This window comes from Cadophora gregata (genome assembly GCF_030347475.1).
Source record: "Cadophora gregata isolate MNR1 chromosome Unknown scaffold_9, whole genome shotgun sequence".
Taxonomy (NCBI): Eukaryota; Fungi; Ascomycota; class Leotiomycetes; order Helotiales; family Ploettnerulaceae; genus Cadophora; species Cadophora gregata.
This window is the reverse complement of record NW_026695932.1, coordinates 912,918-929,366: the sequence shown is the minus strand read 5'-3', so window position 1 is coordinate 929,366 and position 16,449 is coordinate 912,918. Positions and strand designations below refer to the sequence as shown.

Genomic DNA, 16,449 nt, shown 5'->3' with positions numbered 1-16,449 from the left:
ACGGCGAACTCGAACGGTGTGGATTCCGAGTGAGCAATGTCGTGGGTTCCGAATATCAGAGGGAGCTCGGAGGAGTGATAAGCGCCTTGCCACGGACGGGGAGAGATGTTGGAGAAGTTCCCCGTGTAGTAATAGCGGAAGGTGGTTGCGTTAGCCGCATATCGATTTTTATTCCCATGTCAATTTCAAGTTGAGTTCAGAAGTAAATATAGAAAATAGATCTTACTCGGTAGTTTGCTGTGCCCAGCAGATTCGTTGAACTGTGTTGGCATTAGCTGCTGTTTCGTTGTACGTCGTTCCGTTGTTGACCCAATCGGTAAGTGATGAACCCTCATTGTTGTTGGTACCATGAATGGCAGGCTTGATAATTATCAGCTGATCATCCCAAAACTCTAGGACGACGAGTGCAACCCACAAATTTAGAAAAATTGCCAGCCAACGCTCTTGCAGTATAGTTCGAGAATCTCGTCACATTATCGACCACTGGTGTGAAGCTGACACTCGGTAACGCCCCATTATCCTGATACGATTTCAGGAAAGCTTCAATATCTACAAAGCTGACATCATTTATGCATGTGAGCTCTGCGTCGGCAGTCAGATTACCACAGCCAAACTGTCCTGCCAGAAAAGTGAAATTGAATCCTGTCGGATCGCTGCTTGGTGCATTGCTAATAGCTGAAGAAGAGTCCAAAATGATTCCGGAAATGATAGGGTCTTCAGGATATGCGAAGTTGTAGTAGTCCGTAGAGCTGGCTCCAGCAGATTGACCGCACATAGTGACTCTGGAAGTATCACCTCCGAAATTGGCGATGTTCGACCGGACCCATTCCGTGGCGAGTCGCTGATCTAGCAAACCAAGGTTGAGCGTTGGCTTTATTCCGGCAGCATGTGGATTGCCGAAGATATTCAGACGGTTGCTGTATTATTGTCAATGTGTGTTCCGAAGCTGCAGGAATTACTACTTTACTTTTCTTGCACCAAGATATGCTCTTGGCTTCTCTGAACCCACGGCGTCGGAATTTGATACTCGATTTGAGCACCTCCAGTAAGTTGACCACCACCATAGATCCAAACAATGACCGGTAATTTCTCGCTGCAGTTGTTGGCTGCCGTGAGAGGAGCCCAGATACTGAGTGTCAAGCAATCCTCAGATGTTGGACCTGAGATGAGAAAGTCTCGTGCGTCGATCTCATATGTTGATGGGATTGAGGTGTCGTATTGAGGACATGATGGGCTCAAAGATGTAGCATCGATGTCTCCTGCGGGAGTTTTGGCTACGAAAGGCGTCCATCGACGGTCACCGGTTGGAGGTTCAGCGAAAGGGATACCAAGGAACTGGACAACATCAGGGTGCGTTCCAATAATAATGATGTAGACTGTGCCAACTGTTATATCGACTCTAAGCGAAGAGATTGCTAAACAAGCTTGGAAAGTCAAGACAGTAAACAAAATGCGAAGCAAGCCTCGAACGGAAAATTTCACTAAGTGCATGCTGATCGTCAATTATGTTAGAATCTTAGCATTTACTCTGTGAGATATGAAATGTTGAAGGGCGACTTTAATACTTTTCTGACATCAATGATGGAAGACCACTTCCAGAACAAGCTCACCTGCTGGAGAAATTCATCACGACACTGAATATGCCAAGCCTGTAGCACTCATGATGACGGCAGCGAGGCTTGACGAGCAATGTCTAGCTAGCCTCTATGGGGAGAACTGGTCGAACTGAAGCTTCCAAGCTCATATGAATTAAGCATTCAGCTAGTGAAGGACCGAATGTGAGGTTCCAAGCATATTTCTCGGTCCCGAAAGACGAGCCAAGGATTGATATCCAGGCAATTCCTAGAAGAGATGAACATGTATATGGATGAATCAGGAAGAGTAGCTCCTCGTGGAAAACTAGGTCGGCAATGTGGTCCGTCAATGGCAGGAAAGCCGTTGCAGGGTAGCTCATTCGAAGGTGGGATGTTTTGACGAATACTGGGGGTCCCCACAGCTTGATAGATCGAATATCAGGAGGAGGAAATCCGAGTCAGAGGCAGGTGAGAGTCGGTTCGGTTCGACCCAATACAGAGATAGAACCAGATAAAGTTATCTACGAGAAATGAATGCAACTAAAACCACGGGAGGTTACAGACACTTGTCCAAGACTCACGGAGAGAGGAACTCAGAAATAGAATGCTCTGCAGAACTTTAAAACAAGCAAGACGATTGAAGAGAGAGCGTGGAAAGGGATATATTATTTTATAGCCAATGTTGTTGGACTGGCTCAAGATGACCGGAAATTATCATGAAACTGTTAATGCTCCTTCCCTTGCGCCAGAAGTCGGTTAATACTCCTCAATACGCATCATATGAATCGCAATCCTTGAATGCCTTCAACTTGAACAACCCTCTCGCATTATCTCTCCCAATTTTCTCCTTCTGACCTAAATCCAGCTTCAACGCGTCGAACCAAGTACATGCATCGTGGTAATTCTCGAAGGGGTAGTCCGTGGCGAACATGATCCTATCCGCGCCGCCCAACTCTTCTATGCAATATTTCAGCGTTGGTGTCGAGAAGTGCCCGGATGTTGTGATCCAGATATTCTCGCGGAAGTAGTCACGAATCGTCTTCTTGATTGACAGACCTAATGGCTTCTTGATGTCTTCAAACCAGTGGTTGATGCGCCACAGGTCGAATGGAATATGCTCGCCCAAATGACCAATGATTACTTGCAGCTTTGGGTTCCTGTCGAAAACACCGTTGACAACCATTCCGAGGAGATGTAAGCTCACTCCTTGAGCAAATGACAGAGGTGGCCCGATCAACCATTTCCTGTCCGCCCACAAGGTGTCGTGGACCACGCCTGTCGGCTGTTTCGGGTGGAGGTAAAATGGAACGTCGAGCTCCACAACTGTCTGCCAGAAAACATCCCATTCAGGTTGATCGTAGAAAATAAGTGACTTTCCATCCGAAGCAATCTGGATGTCATTCACCAAAGCACCCTTGAATCCGTATTTCTCAACACAACGTCTCAGCTCCTTAGCTGCAACAGCAGGGTCATGCATGGGCAAAGCAGCAAAAGAACCAAAGCGATCTGGTTTGTCCTTTATTTGCTCATAGATCCAGTCGTTGGTCAATTGAGCCATTCGCAGTGCTTCGGCTGGGTCGGCAATATCTTGAATACCGGGTGCTGTGTACGACAAGATGTGGTATCCGACACCATGTTTGTTTGCATATTCGAGCCTGATCTTATCGACGTCGCTGATTTCGCGAACATGTCGATCGGCATCAACAGCAAAGAAGCCAGCCCACCACTTTGCTTTCTCAGCAAAGTCCGGAAGGTTGAAGTGGTCCTCGATAGTGACCTTGCCAAACATCTTGAATTGTGGGAATGTGATATGCTGTATGAATAAAGTCAAGGAAAGAATCTAAGGAAGTTCCGGGTTCAGCTTCTGAGATGTGAGAGAGACCAAGATGGTAAGATGTAGGATGCCCAGAGTAAGATCACGAAACCACGAGGGTTATATATCAAGTCTCTAGCACACACTCGGGAACTCGGGCAAGTGGGATAGTCCGCAACCGCCTACCTAGATGTACACTTGAGCATCTTCCGAAGCGAGATCTTGCCTTGAAAAGATCCGCACTTGGGCGTTTCACGAAGACTCAGCATGCTCACCTCAAAGTGACGAATGATACTTTGTTTCGCATGCCCAGGCTAAGATCGGCTCTTCGCGCACTGAAATGCGTCCAGACACTTGTTCAAAGCTGAGAGCTACCTCGTCGCTGCGGTTGTAGAAGCTTTCGATCGGCTTCCGAAGCCATATTCGAGCTCAAAGATACTGGCAGTGCGACCCGCGAACCTTGTTCGTCAAGAGGTTACTACCCCGCAAAGTACTTCACGTCGATTCTCCATTCCCCAGAACAGCAACTCAGTGCTGCCAATCTCCGCACATTGACCCCAATCTGAAGCACGTCGGCAAGTGCACCTATTGGCAGCAATTCAGTAATACATGAGATCAGATTACGAAACATATGCATCGATCGAAGTACATACAGGGAGAGTTGGTTGATGTCGGATCTTGTCAATGGGGCGTAGCCGCTCGGTGGGAGGAGGCGGGCCGCGCACCTCGCCCTCTCGGCATCGTTGACCCTGACAATCTAGGATATTTCACTCTTACCAGAGTGTGTATCAACATCATGAAAACAAGGAGTGAAGAAGTGACCCTCTGGTCCAGAGCTTCTTAGTATCTGACATCCAGCACACACAGCGCGTTGTGCATGACCGGATTTCCGTCACCTAGGCGAATCAGGCCACTTCCAAGTCGATGGAAAGGCTATAGAACCTTGAATCACTTTCAGTATTCTGAGTATGGGCTGTTCAAGTTTGAAGCTTGTCTCTGGGACAAAGCTAGAATCCCACCTGCTGGAACGCATGGTGGTCATGATAACGAGTGCAATTGTTCTGGCTGCTCAAAGATCCGATATGGCAGGCAGTTGACGGTAGACCTGATCGGACCTCATCGAAATCTTGATGCAAAATGGTCTCTCTAGACCTGAGGTTAACCGGTTCGCACTGCGGATGTGTTAAATACCGCTTCACACAAAAGTGAACGAACACTGATGAGACTTGGTTATGACAGAGGCAGGAATTGGATAGGTATCTTGGAGAATGCTTGGCATTGCAGTTGTGCACAACCGAGAACCTTCAGACCCCTATTTTGGAGGCGTTTTTGGTACAACATCGGCTTCTCGTCCCACTCGTTTTTGGCATTATGCCACCACATTCGTTCAACAGACATCAATTTAGAGATGCTGTTCTCCTTCTTTCCATCGCATTCCCAGCTCTGTCTGCTGCCAGCGGACCAGGAGTCTGCGATGACCCTAACTTCGGTTCTGACATCCTTCGATTCGAGCTGAGTTCCAACCCGTGGACCTCGGACTCCTCCCTCTCCTCTCAGCGTGGTACATATCTCTGGATCGGTGTGCAATATGAAGGAGGGTCACAGAAGCCCCCAGGGCAACCATACCCCCTAGTTGCGGCACTCTCGACTGCCTACAATCAGACATACATCGCTACGACATCAACTGGTTCCAAAGATGCGCCTTGTCCCAATAGCTTCAGTTACGATGAAAATTATGATCCGAAGAGCTGGGATAATAAGTACACCTTCGACCCGTCGTTCACCTGCCACGGATACTACGACCTCGAAACCTCGGCGCCGATTTACCTCGAAACTTCATCGAATTTCACGGGCTCACCCGAGAACGCTCTCACGACCGCAGCTGTGAAAGATGCAGATGTCAAGTATGGTACCGCTTACACGAACTTAGTTCTGCCACAGCATTACTACTCGTCCAGTGTTAAAGGGCAAATATTCGGCTCAATCTCCCATTACGACTCGTTCGGAAGCAATGCTACTGCAGGAAAGGGCGCAATGCTGGGATTCGTGGATACAAGTGAGCAGCAAGTGCTAGGACTGGGCCTGAACTCCACGTTCATGAAATACGTCTACGAGAGTGGCAGAACTGCATCTCGGTCTATTGGGCTGTACTACGGAGTGCCAGCTGCAGCTGGTCCGGAACTCGAGCGGAATGGTACCATGATATTGGGCGGCTATTCCAAAAGTCGAGTACAGGGCGATCTTCTGGAGGAAACCTACCCAGTTGGAGCATTCAAATTAGCTAGACAGTGTCCATGGGAGGTAGAGGTGGCATCCATGGCTGTCTCGGGTCAAGAAATCAGCAAATCCACCTTCACAGCATGTGTCGAACCTCAAGAAGCTGCGCTTGTCCTTCCTCAGTCCGTCTACCAAAGTCTCCAAGGCTCAGATTCCCCCGAGATAACAATCACACTCTCCAATGGTCTCAAAATCACCGTACCCTCCAACCTCGTATCTTTCCGTAAAGAGACAGACGCAGATAAATCACCTATTCTTGGAGCGCCGTTTCTGAGCCAGGTCTACGTCTTCGCGGATTACCAAACCAGGACTCTGAGTGTTGGGCTGGCGAATAATACGTTGGCCTATACAGAGGGGCCAGACGAGTTACAATGTGTATCGCATAATGTAACGGATGGGGATCTGGGATGGGCCATCGGTAGCCAAGCAGCGTACGAAGCTTCGATGACTTCCTCAAGTTCTCCTTCTGCCACTGCTACTGGTGAAGGTAAGAAGAATGGAGGAGTTAGACTGAGTACTAGTGTGGGCTTGTGTATGTTGGTTGCGACTCTAAGACTTGGATTGCTTTTATAAGATCTGATACCCTGTGACGTCCATAATGTGTACAGAATGTGTATGATACCATAGACCTGAATGGAGCAGATGCTCTTCCATGTTGGAGCTTGTCCTGCAATGCACAGCTACGAACGATTTGTTTACAACAGCCTCGCCTGAAGATGTGAGTGGATGGCTATGCCAATGAGTGCAGAGAAGATATTACAGTGACGTAGGGTCCGAGCAGGTCCTTGAGTAGGATACTCTAAAATGTTTGCCTCGATGTTTCTAGATTCTGCGAAGTGGTCATTTGGCCAACATTTCCATAAGACTGAGTGGACTGGGAATCTCTTCTAGCAGGGCAAGAACGATATGAGCATTTGCATGGTAGAGAAGTCTATTCTAGCATGCAGTGCTTGTTGATTTAATACCATAAATGTTCTCCAATGCTCAAGAGCACCTCACGTCCGTATGGTAACATGTCCGTATTTTCGAGAGTCTGATATCAAGTCACCATCAGGTCGTATGGAGTGGCTAGATGCTGCTCCCATTCATAGCCTAGGTAGCAGGATCATTAGGAGGATTGTCTGCCTATGGTTCTGCACGTCAAACTAGGTGCTAAGTTAGCTGCTCTCATGTCTCGGCGGGTAAGCGAACTTCACGATCACACCTCAGCTCATCAGCTCATCAGGACTAATCACGAATCGACTGACTACCCAATAATTTCACCTTCGTGACAACAATGATACAATTCCCTGACCCAGCTAGGATTTACTGGACCCCGACAAATCTCCATTTCCTGATTTGTAGTGCGCCAGAAAAATTCCATTTCTGTCTCCAGTAGTCTGACTTGCCAATAGCGTCCCTGACGTCCAAGTCTCTGCCGGTGCCAGTCTTCCCGTCCTTGGATTTGTTTTCTCCGACTTTCTGTGCCATCCTTTCACCATCCCCATAGCTTGGCTAAACTCTACTTATTGACTCCAGAACCCGAATTTCGGGATTCCAGGAAGTCCTTTCAGATCCAGACCCAGATCGACCGCCGCTTCGGTTAAGCCCGAGACTACAGCGTAACCAGTTTACCACCGGCACCAGCACCAACACTAAGTAACTTTCTAGTAATACCAAGCCAAACTAAACTAACCTGAAAGATTGCACCGGACCAGTCTGCTGGGTAAAGGCCGGAGCTTGGTAGCTGGGATCATGGGGTAAGTATGGTTGCCAACTCTGAGTCTCTGACTCGTTTGGCGAGACGCAGTCGGACTTTACTGCTTGGAGTGGTGCTGGATGAATCTAGAATCGACGGCTGGTGCAGAGTAGGTGACAATTCAGACTCGCAATTGTTTGTAGGTCTAGATGTGAATAGATTTACAAGTTGAATACAGAGCTGCTCGGTGAGAATATATGGGGGACGAATGGGCAAGAGCTGGAGTGGACAGTTGGATCTGATACGGGGTTGCATTCCGATTTGTTACGTTCAACTGCTTCAACATCGTTGCTGGAGAGACTCTCATCGTACTCGGCACTCGTCCAACCATTAACTTCTCATGCTCTAGAAAGTTCACGGAGCGTAATTGTATGGTATCCAACAAGGGAAGACGTCTCGAACATGATGCCTTCTTGTCGCATTCGAGGGGGTTGCGCTCTATCGTGTCGGGGAATGGTAGTGCTAGTTGATATTTGTTAGCCCAAGCTAATGAAAGATGAAACGTATTTCTACTTGGCTTGTCAACCCGTTCCCAGGCCAGGTAGGCAAGTTATCTGACCTGGAAAGCGGGAAGCTGCCCGAGAATGTACTGGCGCTGCAGAAACACGGACGGCATGACGCCAGCTTCACTGTGGCTTCGAATAGCTCACCCGAATCGCGAGAGTTGTAACGGTTTCTGCACCGCTTGCAAACGCATCTAGGAGTAGCTTCTCTCGAAGAGCCTTGTCGTAAGTAAGCCAATAGAACATTCGATAAGCGGAATGGGAGGGAAGAACAAGGGGCAGAAGTTCTGGTCAAGTCTTGATATCTTGGAGCCGATGAGCTTCTCCTCTGTAGTGCATCTTGGGTGTGTTAGAGTGCCAGACCGACGGGTAGAGTGATTTGGAGAATCGGGTCTCGATTGCGCGTGATAACGGATTTGAGATTAATCGTTGCTTTTGCAAAATTGTGCTTCTTGACACCAGCATGAGGCCGTGCTGTACACGGCATTCACAGTTCAAGGACTAGAGACGTATCAGTAGGAAATGGTAGCTGGAGTTTTCAACAATTGATCTTGTTGATCGGGGTTTTGCTCAAGCCTCGAAGCACAACTCCAGGAACGAAGTCCAGAGGCGCTTGTCAACAGTTGACGCTTCGGTTGGCGTATGAACTGTGGATGCTGAGGCGTGTCCTGTGAGTGTGTCGATGGCTTCTGGGTGCTGTGCAGTGGAGAAGGGTACTTTGTGTGTAATATTCGTCTGGTGGGTTACTGCTCGAATAGTGTGTTTAGTGAAGAACAATCACAACGACGCTCGCCTTGTAGGAAGAAAGGCTATGTGTCAGGGTATTCTGCCGTAAGACGATGGAAAGTACGCCGGAAAGCAAACTTTTGCTGTGGAAATAGTCTTGGGCTCTAGATCCAAGGCTGTGGGTTGGAAAGCCCCCCTTTCCTCTTTCCTGCTTCAAAGAACAAGACCGTGAGATTTGCGAGAAGGAAAGAAGTGTCTTGGCCCGGCAGTCCCAAGGATCATGTAAACAACACATTCAGCGTGACCGGAGCATTCTACGCGAGACAATAAAACCAAGTCGAGTGCCCAAGCAATAATCAACTTATAATCATTTTACAATCCACACAGTCTTAAGTTAAACGACCCATGATTACCACGGATACAACGTGCTGAAGAATCCCAAGATGGAATGTTAACCTCCTCAAACTTTGACACTTGCATTCTGTACCAAACCCGGGCCACACCTGCACAAGAGTGACAGCAGCCACAGTCTGCATCCTTCTTACAATTCTAAATCACATCCCGCTGTTCCAGTCGAAGCTACGACTAGTTCGACGGGACCGGCGCCGTGATTTCTCTGAGTCGAAGTCTTGGAGAAGGGGCTGGATCCGATGGCTTGCAGGCGAACAAGCTATTGGGTAACTCGAGGCGAGTGGATTGGAACAGGTTGCAGATGATGGTATGCTAATGTCTCCTGTATGCGATGTGATTGAGTGCCGATGTGTAGGTGGACGCTTCTGGCACGGTGGCATGGGAATGAAGACGTTGGAACGTGGTTGGCTTGCGGATTGAGATGTCTTGAGTTCCCGTCCGAAGTCGTAGGATTTCTTTTCTTTGGTGCTGCGGGAGGGAGTCGTTGACTTTGACCTGTAAGTATAGGTTTGCTGTTGAGGTTGATGGAAATTGTTAGTGTATTGCCGTCTTGCCAGAGAAATACTGATATTGCGAATATGAACATTAGTCTCATTCAATATTTGGCATAACATGTAAGAGTCGATGGATTGTCTGGCTTCGTTGAGTCTAGAAGCATTCGGCAGTTGAATTTTTCTCTTACACATCAGTGGAAGACAGCTCTGAACCTTGGCATGACTTGAACAGCCTTTCATGCTGCATGCTTGTTTCCCACCTCGATCAGTCTGATCTATCGTTTTTCATCAGTCGAATGCTGAGGCGGACGTCCAGCATGGCAGAGCGCTTGGGAAGGAATATTGGCCAAATTAAAAAGTCCATACACATCGGGTCTAGTAAGTGAAACAGCTGAAAACTTCCCAACTGCAGCCACAGCACCTGCCGAACCACTTTCTCAGATGATCGGGACCGATCTCTTCCGGCAGACAGCATCCCGCGTCTGTGCCAGAAAGACGTTGGAGTTGATCTGAGCGGGTTGTTGGAACGGACATCATTCTATCATCAGCCGTGTGTTCTTGTAGATCAGGGGGTCAAACTTTTCGAGATGTCTTGTGACGATTGTTCAGAAGTGAGTTCTCTCTCCTCGTCTGGCATAGGCAATCAATCAAAGTCTATACCCGGCCACGAGTTTCTAATGATAGCAACTTGTAATCTGAAGAACCCGTCCCGGCAAATGCTGATGATCCCAGTCTCCCATGCGAGCCAGCGAGCAAGAGCACGCTTCATTCCTTTTCCAGACGAAGCAATTCTCGCCAAGATATTGGGGTCGAGAGCTGAAGCTTTTCCATCGATCAAATAATCGGACTGAACAGGATTAGGAACGGACACGGACCAGAAGCAATCTCCAAGGAGCTCCTAGCGCCGAGTACGAATTCAAGACACCGAACAGATGTCAACATGTACAAATCCCGGCTTTCGGTAAAGAGATGCGGGGGATAGGATGGGTTGTGCTCCTCCGCTTCGTGGCTGTCGAAGCGGCATGGCTGCGGGTGGAGGTTGTGGTGTTCAGGGGTTGGGCCATCTGCTCCCTCGCCAGTATGCAGTGGAAGTACAATTGGCGTCCCAATGCCCTCATTCGGCCTACGATGAGCGCCACCGGCGACGCCGCCACTGATTCTAGGAATGCTGGGAATACTTCTAGACAGCATGGGACGAGACGAAAGGTTGCTCAAGCGATGCTGCATCTATCCGTTGGCAGTGACTCTGGAGGTTCGGGGAAGCTTGACCAAGTCGGACGAACAAGATGTGCGGAAACACAACGGTCGTGCACCCGTCCGTGAACCGTGTTGTGCTTTGAGAAGGATTCCGTCCGATAGAAGGGAAGGGTTCAAGGGAGTATGCTCTGGCCGCTGGAGGCGCTGAAATCCAGGAGCTTGGGTGTTCCTCCAGTGCTTGACGCTATTCTTGGTCCTGTATGTTTGGGATGGCATGGGCTGGGACATGATGCGGTGTGCTGCTGGGGTTCTCCGCATGGGATGGAATGGCTTTTCTTGGTAGGACAGCTGCATGCAACATCGAAAGGGATTCATTCCGAGGGCCGCTTTGGCTGAATCTTATCTGGAACCCTGGAGAACCAGACGACGTGCTACGAGTACGGTTGCATTTGACATGTTCAGCCGGAACTGCCAGTCTGCAGGGCTCGTGGCGACGAGGAGGTTTCGTAAGGACCACCACGCTTCTTCTCTTGCCTGTGATTTGGCGAATATATTCGTAAGTAGCATCCTACCTGGCCAATATCAGGGGCAAATATGCATACGACAAGGGCTGCACCACGGGGCAAGTGGACGTGCGCAAGCCCAGAAGTACGAAAGTACCGTCTTACTCGCTTCGCAGAAGAAAAGTGCACTCCGTGGACGCCCAAAAGATGCGGCTCTGCGTTGAAACCAGCATGTCACTTCTTGTATCTGGTTGGCGTTCAGAGATGTCTCAGAATTCTTATCTTGTTTTGTATTGGATGAGTGATGCTGGCTGGGAATGAATGAGACGGAAATTTCCCAGATGTGTTTCTGTTAGAGAACAATCCTCTTCCACGTACTCTGCACTACTATCAGTGACCTTCCAGAAGTACCACTTGTGTACCGGTATGTCTTCCAGAAATCCCAATATCGCCTTGCAGTACAGCGCCGTCCCGAGATAGTGCGCACATTGGCACCTCGTCAGTCTTGGTACAACAACAGCTCGAGTTGAGACATGGTGCCACTCCCGGAATGCTGGGAAAGCTCGACACTGGGCGTCGGCAAGAGCAAGCAAGCCCAGCCGACTTCCGAGCACAAGCAGTAAATTACAATCAAGTGGATTGAAATACGGACGTGCTGGGGGTTAGAACACTACCTTCCCATAATCGAGATAGTATTCTTGCCTGTGATGCGTCCTCTTGCTGCTCATCCTGCTCGTATTGACAGAACAAGAAATGTGACATAGAACAAGCATCAACTTATGTTTCTCCGACGCTCTATTATTATTAATTCTTGATCGTGACTCAAGAACGATATTAGAGCTAAATGGGGATTCCGGTAACCAGAGCCGATATTATCAGCATGAAGCAACCACAGCAGTCATTTTCCATCTGCCAGGCAATGTCTGCAGCCGAAGGCTTAACGCCTCATGGGTTTCTTCCGTAGTCCCTCGTTGTTCCCACGAGCATGTTCGCGCCAGAGGCCAGCCTGACTCAAGCCACCAAAGAGAATGAAATCGGATGATCTGCGCATCAATCAGAATAAACTGGTTCATTATTAGTTTCTTTGCCAATGAAAAGCGGTCTGCATAGAGGACCAGTCGTCCAATGCCATGCCATATCGTTTCGTTGGTCGAGATCACCACTATCAGCAGAAGGAAAGAGCATGATGCGAAGTCGGCTGCTGACAGGGGAGCAAAATACAGTACAGTAGTAAGCCAGCAGTGACAAGGGCATGGATCAGGGCAAGGACAGGGGACGACCAGACAGGGCACTACAGGGTCTTCAGGGCTCGAAATAAGGTAGGCTGATCGCTGCCCTTTTGTCTTTAGTGAAGCTGGATGGGCTTGCTGGCGTTTTTTAGCGACCCGAGAGATCGCGGAGGGCGTTCCCATGGTGCACTGTGTGTGTTGAGCTTAAATCGAGAAACGCCAGCCTGAAAATCTTCCATTGGAAGCACCATCACACGTTTCTAGCATCTCCTCTGACCTGCTTTGACAAGTCCAATGATGATGCCACAGACAACAGATGAACAGTATATAGAACACGGCATAATATATGAATCTTGAAGTCTTCTAGGCCATCGTCTCCTTGCTTCCCTTCACTCCTTTGCCCTGTCACACTTTCCTCCACCGAGTGTGCCAACAGAAACACGACATATCTTCCCTCCCCCTCACTCCGTTCTGATCTTCGTCACATTGGGCAACCCAAGCGATGCCATTCGTGATCCTGGTGCTGTGGTCAATCTTGGCATTGCTTGCTGTCGCTCTGGAGAAAGCCGAAGGCCTAGACCACGGAGCGTACCCATGGATGGGGAAAAGATAACCGAATTGAACATGTCGCCCTATATTTTGTAGACTGCTGAGAATGAGCCAGAGCAACATTTAATGATACTTCAGGGACAAAGATGAAAGGGAAGATTTGCGAGATTACTTCGTGTAGCATGGTATTAATATTGGAGAGCAGAAGAAAATCGAGAGCGAGTCAGAATTGCGGCGCGAATACTGGTGCCACCTCAGCGAAGGACTATTGAATTGACAGCCAGCAGCCACCCGTTGGCTTGACCAGAATAGAAGCTTTCACGTTTCCTACTATTAATTACCAGGACCCGAGACAGCGGGTACAGGATAGGTAGCATAAAAGTACCTTTATGCTCTTCTCATCCGACCTCTTGCGGTATGGCTCTCGCCAGACAAGTATGCTCTGTATGTGATTAGATCGCTGGGATTCCAACATGGCATATTTCGGGTCCATCGAAACAGATGCACTCTGCTCTCAGCTCGAAAGCGACAAGGGCAGAACATGAGATTGGATAGAGGGGTTGATGATTGGTGGCCCATGTCACAAAAGTGCAAAGGGCAGGCCAGCGATCGCTTGATCGCAACTCTCATCAATCGTCGTTTCGCCATTTATCATTGGTTCAAAGGCTCCCAGATTCCAAAACTTTAAAACTATGGTATTGAAGCTGTGATCACTCTGCGGTCCGCGGGAGTGCATCTCAGCCGTGTTGAACTGAAGAAAGTAAGATGAACAATTATTGATAGCCGACTGTAGTTGCCGGAGCGCAACTGGATCGAAGATACAGCGCGATGTGCCAAGACGAAATGACACATAAATAATGGATATGATATCGAAGCCGGTCAGGTCAGTGCAGGATTACATAAGGCTGAAAGGAATTGAGAGATCCTCTTCCGGCGCTTAGAAGACCATTGAGAGGACGTCGATCGTATACAAGTGCGTGCCTGTCGACTGCAGCTACCTACAGAGGATATGCGATATGCGTGAAGGCACATATTTGCTTAGTCCTCCTTTTCCTCTCCATACTATCCTCGGTTGGCAACATCAAGATCCTCAGCAACAGTAGTAGTACAGTACCTCAAGTCTCCAACCCACACGTCAAGTCAAGCTGTAAGCTCGCCGACCAGATGCCTATCACGCCAATCACCATGCCCCTGATCCACCCACCCACATCCACCTCATCCCCACCTCATCCTCAACCCACTTCAACCCCCTGGCTTGGATCGTTGGTCCATGCGCGCCCTGTCACTGCAGTCTGCACCGCACGCATCCCACCACCACCCAGCAATCCAGATTTCCAGTTTCTGCCACCAAGCCCAGCCCGCACCTAGCAAGGACTTCTCACCCACCACCCACCACCCACCACCCACCACTCACCACTCACCTCGAGACTCACCCCTGACCCCTGCGTAGATACCCAGTCACCGTCGCTGATTATCTCCAAAGATTTGGACTGCGTATCTAGCCATATCAGGCCTTTTCACCTAACAGTGGTTTGACGTTGCCGCGAGCCTCGTGCCATCTCCGACTTTTTCTCTCAATTCCACTGTGCTTCGAGTCGAGGGGAATTGATTGGAGGAGAGATAAGAGCAATATTGCATATCGATGCAATTTGTCGGACGAAACAAAAACCTTGAGAAAAGGAAAGAGATGGGAAGAAATAAACAGGCTGTGAAATAATGCAGCACCTGTTTGAGTTTGCATAGCCAGGTCGATCGAAATGATATGTTGATGCGAGTGCGAAACTACCTACTGTGAGTCTACAGTACAAACAATCCTGGTTCGGACATGGCAGCCCAGGGCTGTCTGTCATCCTCCCTCCTCCTCTTGCTCCTCCTTGCATGCCCGTTTCAAGAAAGAGATCAATCAAGACGAAGCTGGGGGACATCAAACTGCACAGCACAGCATTGCACTTACCCCCTTTTCCCACGCATTTCATCGCATCGCACACAACAGCAGCTGGCGAATACATCCCTTCTTTCAGCGTCCTCTCCTCTCCTCTCCTCTCCTCTCTTCTCACGATCATCGGGACCAACACAGCGGAGTAAAGAGAGGAAGCGAGGAGATGCTGGATCGAGCCCAACCCCAACCGCAACCCCAACCGCAACCCCAACCCCAGAGATTGGATTCGGGCTGGTCACGGGCCACTCCCAGCGCCAGCCGTCCCGTCCGCCAAGCAAGCGTGCACACTAACTCTGCCTTGCTCGCTCGTTCGAACAGAAATAATCGGGGGGAAATAATGCTAATTGAAAGTGGATGCTTCAGCTGGGAATCGAATCTCCAAGGGCGGCTTCATAGTCTGATACTCTCCTGCAAAGACCTAGACCTATCCCACTACCAACCGCTACTTCTGTAAAGTAGACTCTCCCTCACCGAGCAGTAGTAGTTCCTGTCCCAAATCACCAGTTCCAACTAAATTTACTTTCTCCCCTACCCTCTCTCCCATATTTGCGCGCCTGCAGAAAGCAGATGGATGGCTGCATTTTAGACTCAGCGGCTTAAGCCAAAAACCCTTTCTCCGGGTACAGTAGTAGTAGTAGTAGTAGTAGTAGTAGTAGTAGTAGTAGTATCGTTTTCACATCTGCTCATGCCCATTGCCCCCATGGGCTGCTCTCGCAGGTAGGTAGCCGACGATGCCTGTAAATTTCCATCCCAGGGGGGAGGGGGCCACACCCACACCTTCGGAGCCAGCTGCAGCCCCACCCCATGCCCATGCCCATGCCCATCCCCATCCACCAGCATCTGCTGTTCTCCTGCACGACAGCGGCAGCGACTACTACTCGAGCGAGCCCTTTCTTCTCGTTTTCCTTTTGCCTTTTTGCCTTTTTGCTTTTGCGGAGTTTTCTTGGCACGCAGAGCAGTCTAACTGGATCGATTAGCCCTGTGACCCTGTCCTTGCTTCCGTCTGTTTTCAATTTTCGGGCCAGAGAGCCTGAATCGAACGAGATCCAGCTGCACGGGATGGTGAGGGGGTCTAGGCCTAGCGATTCTTGGTGCGAACTCTCGAGGTGTGTGGTCGAGACTCGAAGTCAGGACACACTGAAAATACGCAAGAGCATCGTGATACAGCGAGAGTAATCGAGTTATTTGAAGGATTTGAACGGATCTCAATACATCCTTTGTCTAATAGTCCAGTCCATCTCTGCCTCTCTGGCCTTGTTGTCTTGGCCTCGAAGGATGGGCTTCAGTCTGTGTGTGCCCTGAGGATTAGACATCCTACGAACGATCACTGACCATCTCTCCAATCATGAGCCGAGTTGCGATCAGCTAGCTGCCCAGCATCCTCCTGTCTCAAACAAAATCGCCAGAAGCTTGTCATATCCTCAAGCTTCTGGCCTCCGAAGGCAGTGCTGAAAGAGATAGGATAGGGCAGAGTAAAGTAGTCCGTCTGTAGTGTG

General features: G+C 49.3%; 5 protein-coding genes across 5 annotated transcripts; 2 read left to right on the top strand and 3 right to left on the bottom strand.

Moving 5' to 3' along the window:
• Positions 1-222: 222 nt before the first annotated feature.
• On the bottom strand, positions 223-1,491 carry ONS95_014627 (uncharacterized protein; the record flags this gene model as incomplete). Its single annotated transcript, XM_058508290.1, has 3 exons — positions 223-360; positions 416-917; positions 968-1,491. The coding sequence occupies 3 exons, from the start codon at positions 1,489-1,491 to the stop codon at positions 223-225; spliced, it is 1,164 nt and encodes a 387-aa protein (XP_058355975.1).
• Positions 1,492-2,224: 733 nt separating this feature from the next.
• ONS95_014626 (uncharacterized protein) lies at positions 2,225-4,745 on the bottom strand. The gene has a single exon (XM_058508289.1). The coding sequence runs from the start codon at positions 3,361-3,363 to the stop codon at positions 2,341-2,343; it is 1,023 nt and encodes a 340-aa protein (XP_058355974.1). The 5' UTR covers positions 3,364-4,745; the 3' UTR covers positions 2,225-2,340.
• Positions 4,746-9,003, top strand: ONS95_014625 (uncharacterized protein). The gene has a single exon (XM_058508288.1). It carries the CDS (start codon positions 4,759-4,761, stop codon positions 6,235-6,237), a length of 1,479 nt encoding a protein of 492 aa, XP_058355973.1. The 5' UTR covers positions 4,746-4,758; the 3' UTR covers positions 6,238-9,003.
• A 1,760-nt stretch (positions 9,004-10,763) lies between these two features.
• ONS95_014624 (uncharacterized protein) lies at positions 10,764-11,108 on the bottom strand (the record flags this gene model as incomplete). The annotated part of the gene is made up of 1 exon (XM_058508287.1): positions 10,764-11,108. The coding sequence occupies one exon, from the start codon at positions 11,106-11,108 to the stop codon at positions 10,764-10,766; it is 345 nt and encodes a 114-aa protein (XP_058355972.1).
• Positions 11,109-14,839: 3,731 nt separating this feature from the next.
• ONS95_014623 (uncharacterized protein) lies at positions 14,840-15,244 on the top strand (the record flags this gene model as incomplete). Its single annotated transcript, XM_058508286.1, has 1 exon — positions 14,840-15,244. The coding sequence occupies one exon, from the start codon at positions 14,840-14,842 to the stop codon at positions 15,242-15,244; it is 405 nt and encodes a 134-aa protein (XP_058355971.1).
• Positions 15,245-16,449: the final 1,205 nt, after the last annotated feature.

What these genes read in the sequence shown, in the direction of transcription:
- ONS95_014626 (XM_058508289.1), bottom strand. Translation starts at nt 3,363, where the DNA reads ATGTTTGGCAAGGTCACTATCGAGGACCACTTCAACCTTCCGGACTTT.
- ONS95_014625 (XM_058508288.1), top strand. Translation starts at nt 4,759, where the DNA reads ATGCCACCACATTCGTTCAACAGACATCAATTTAGAGATGCTGTTCTC.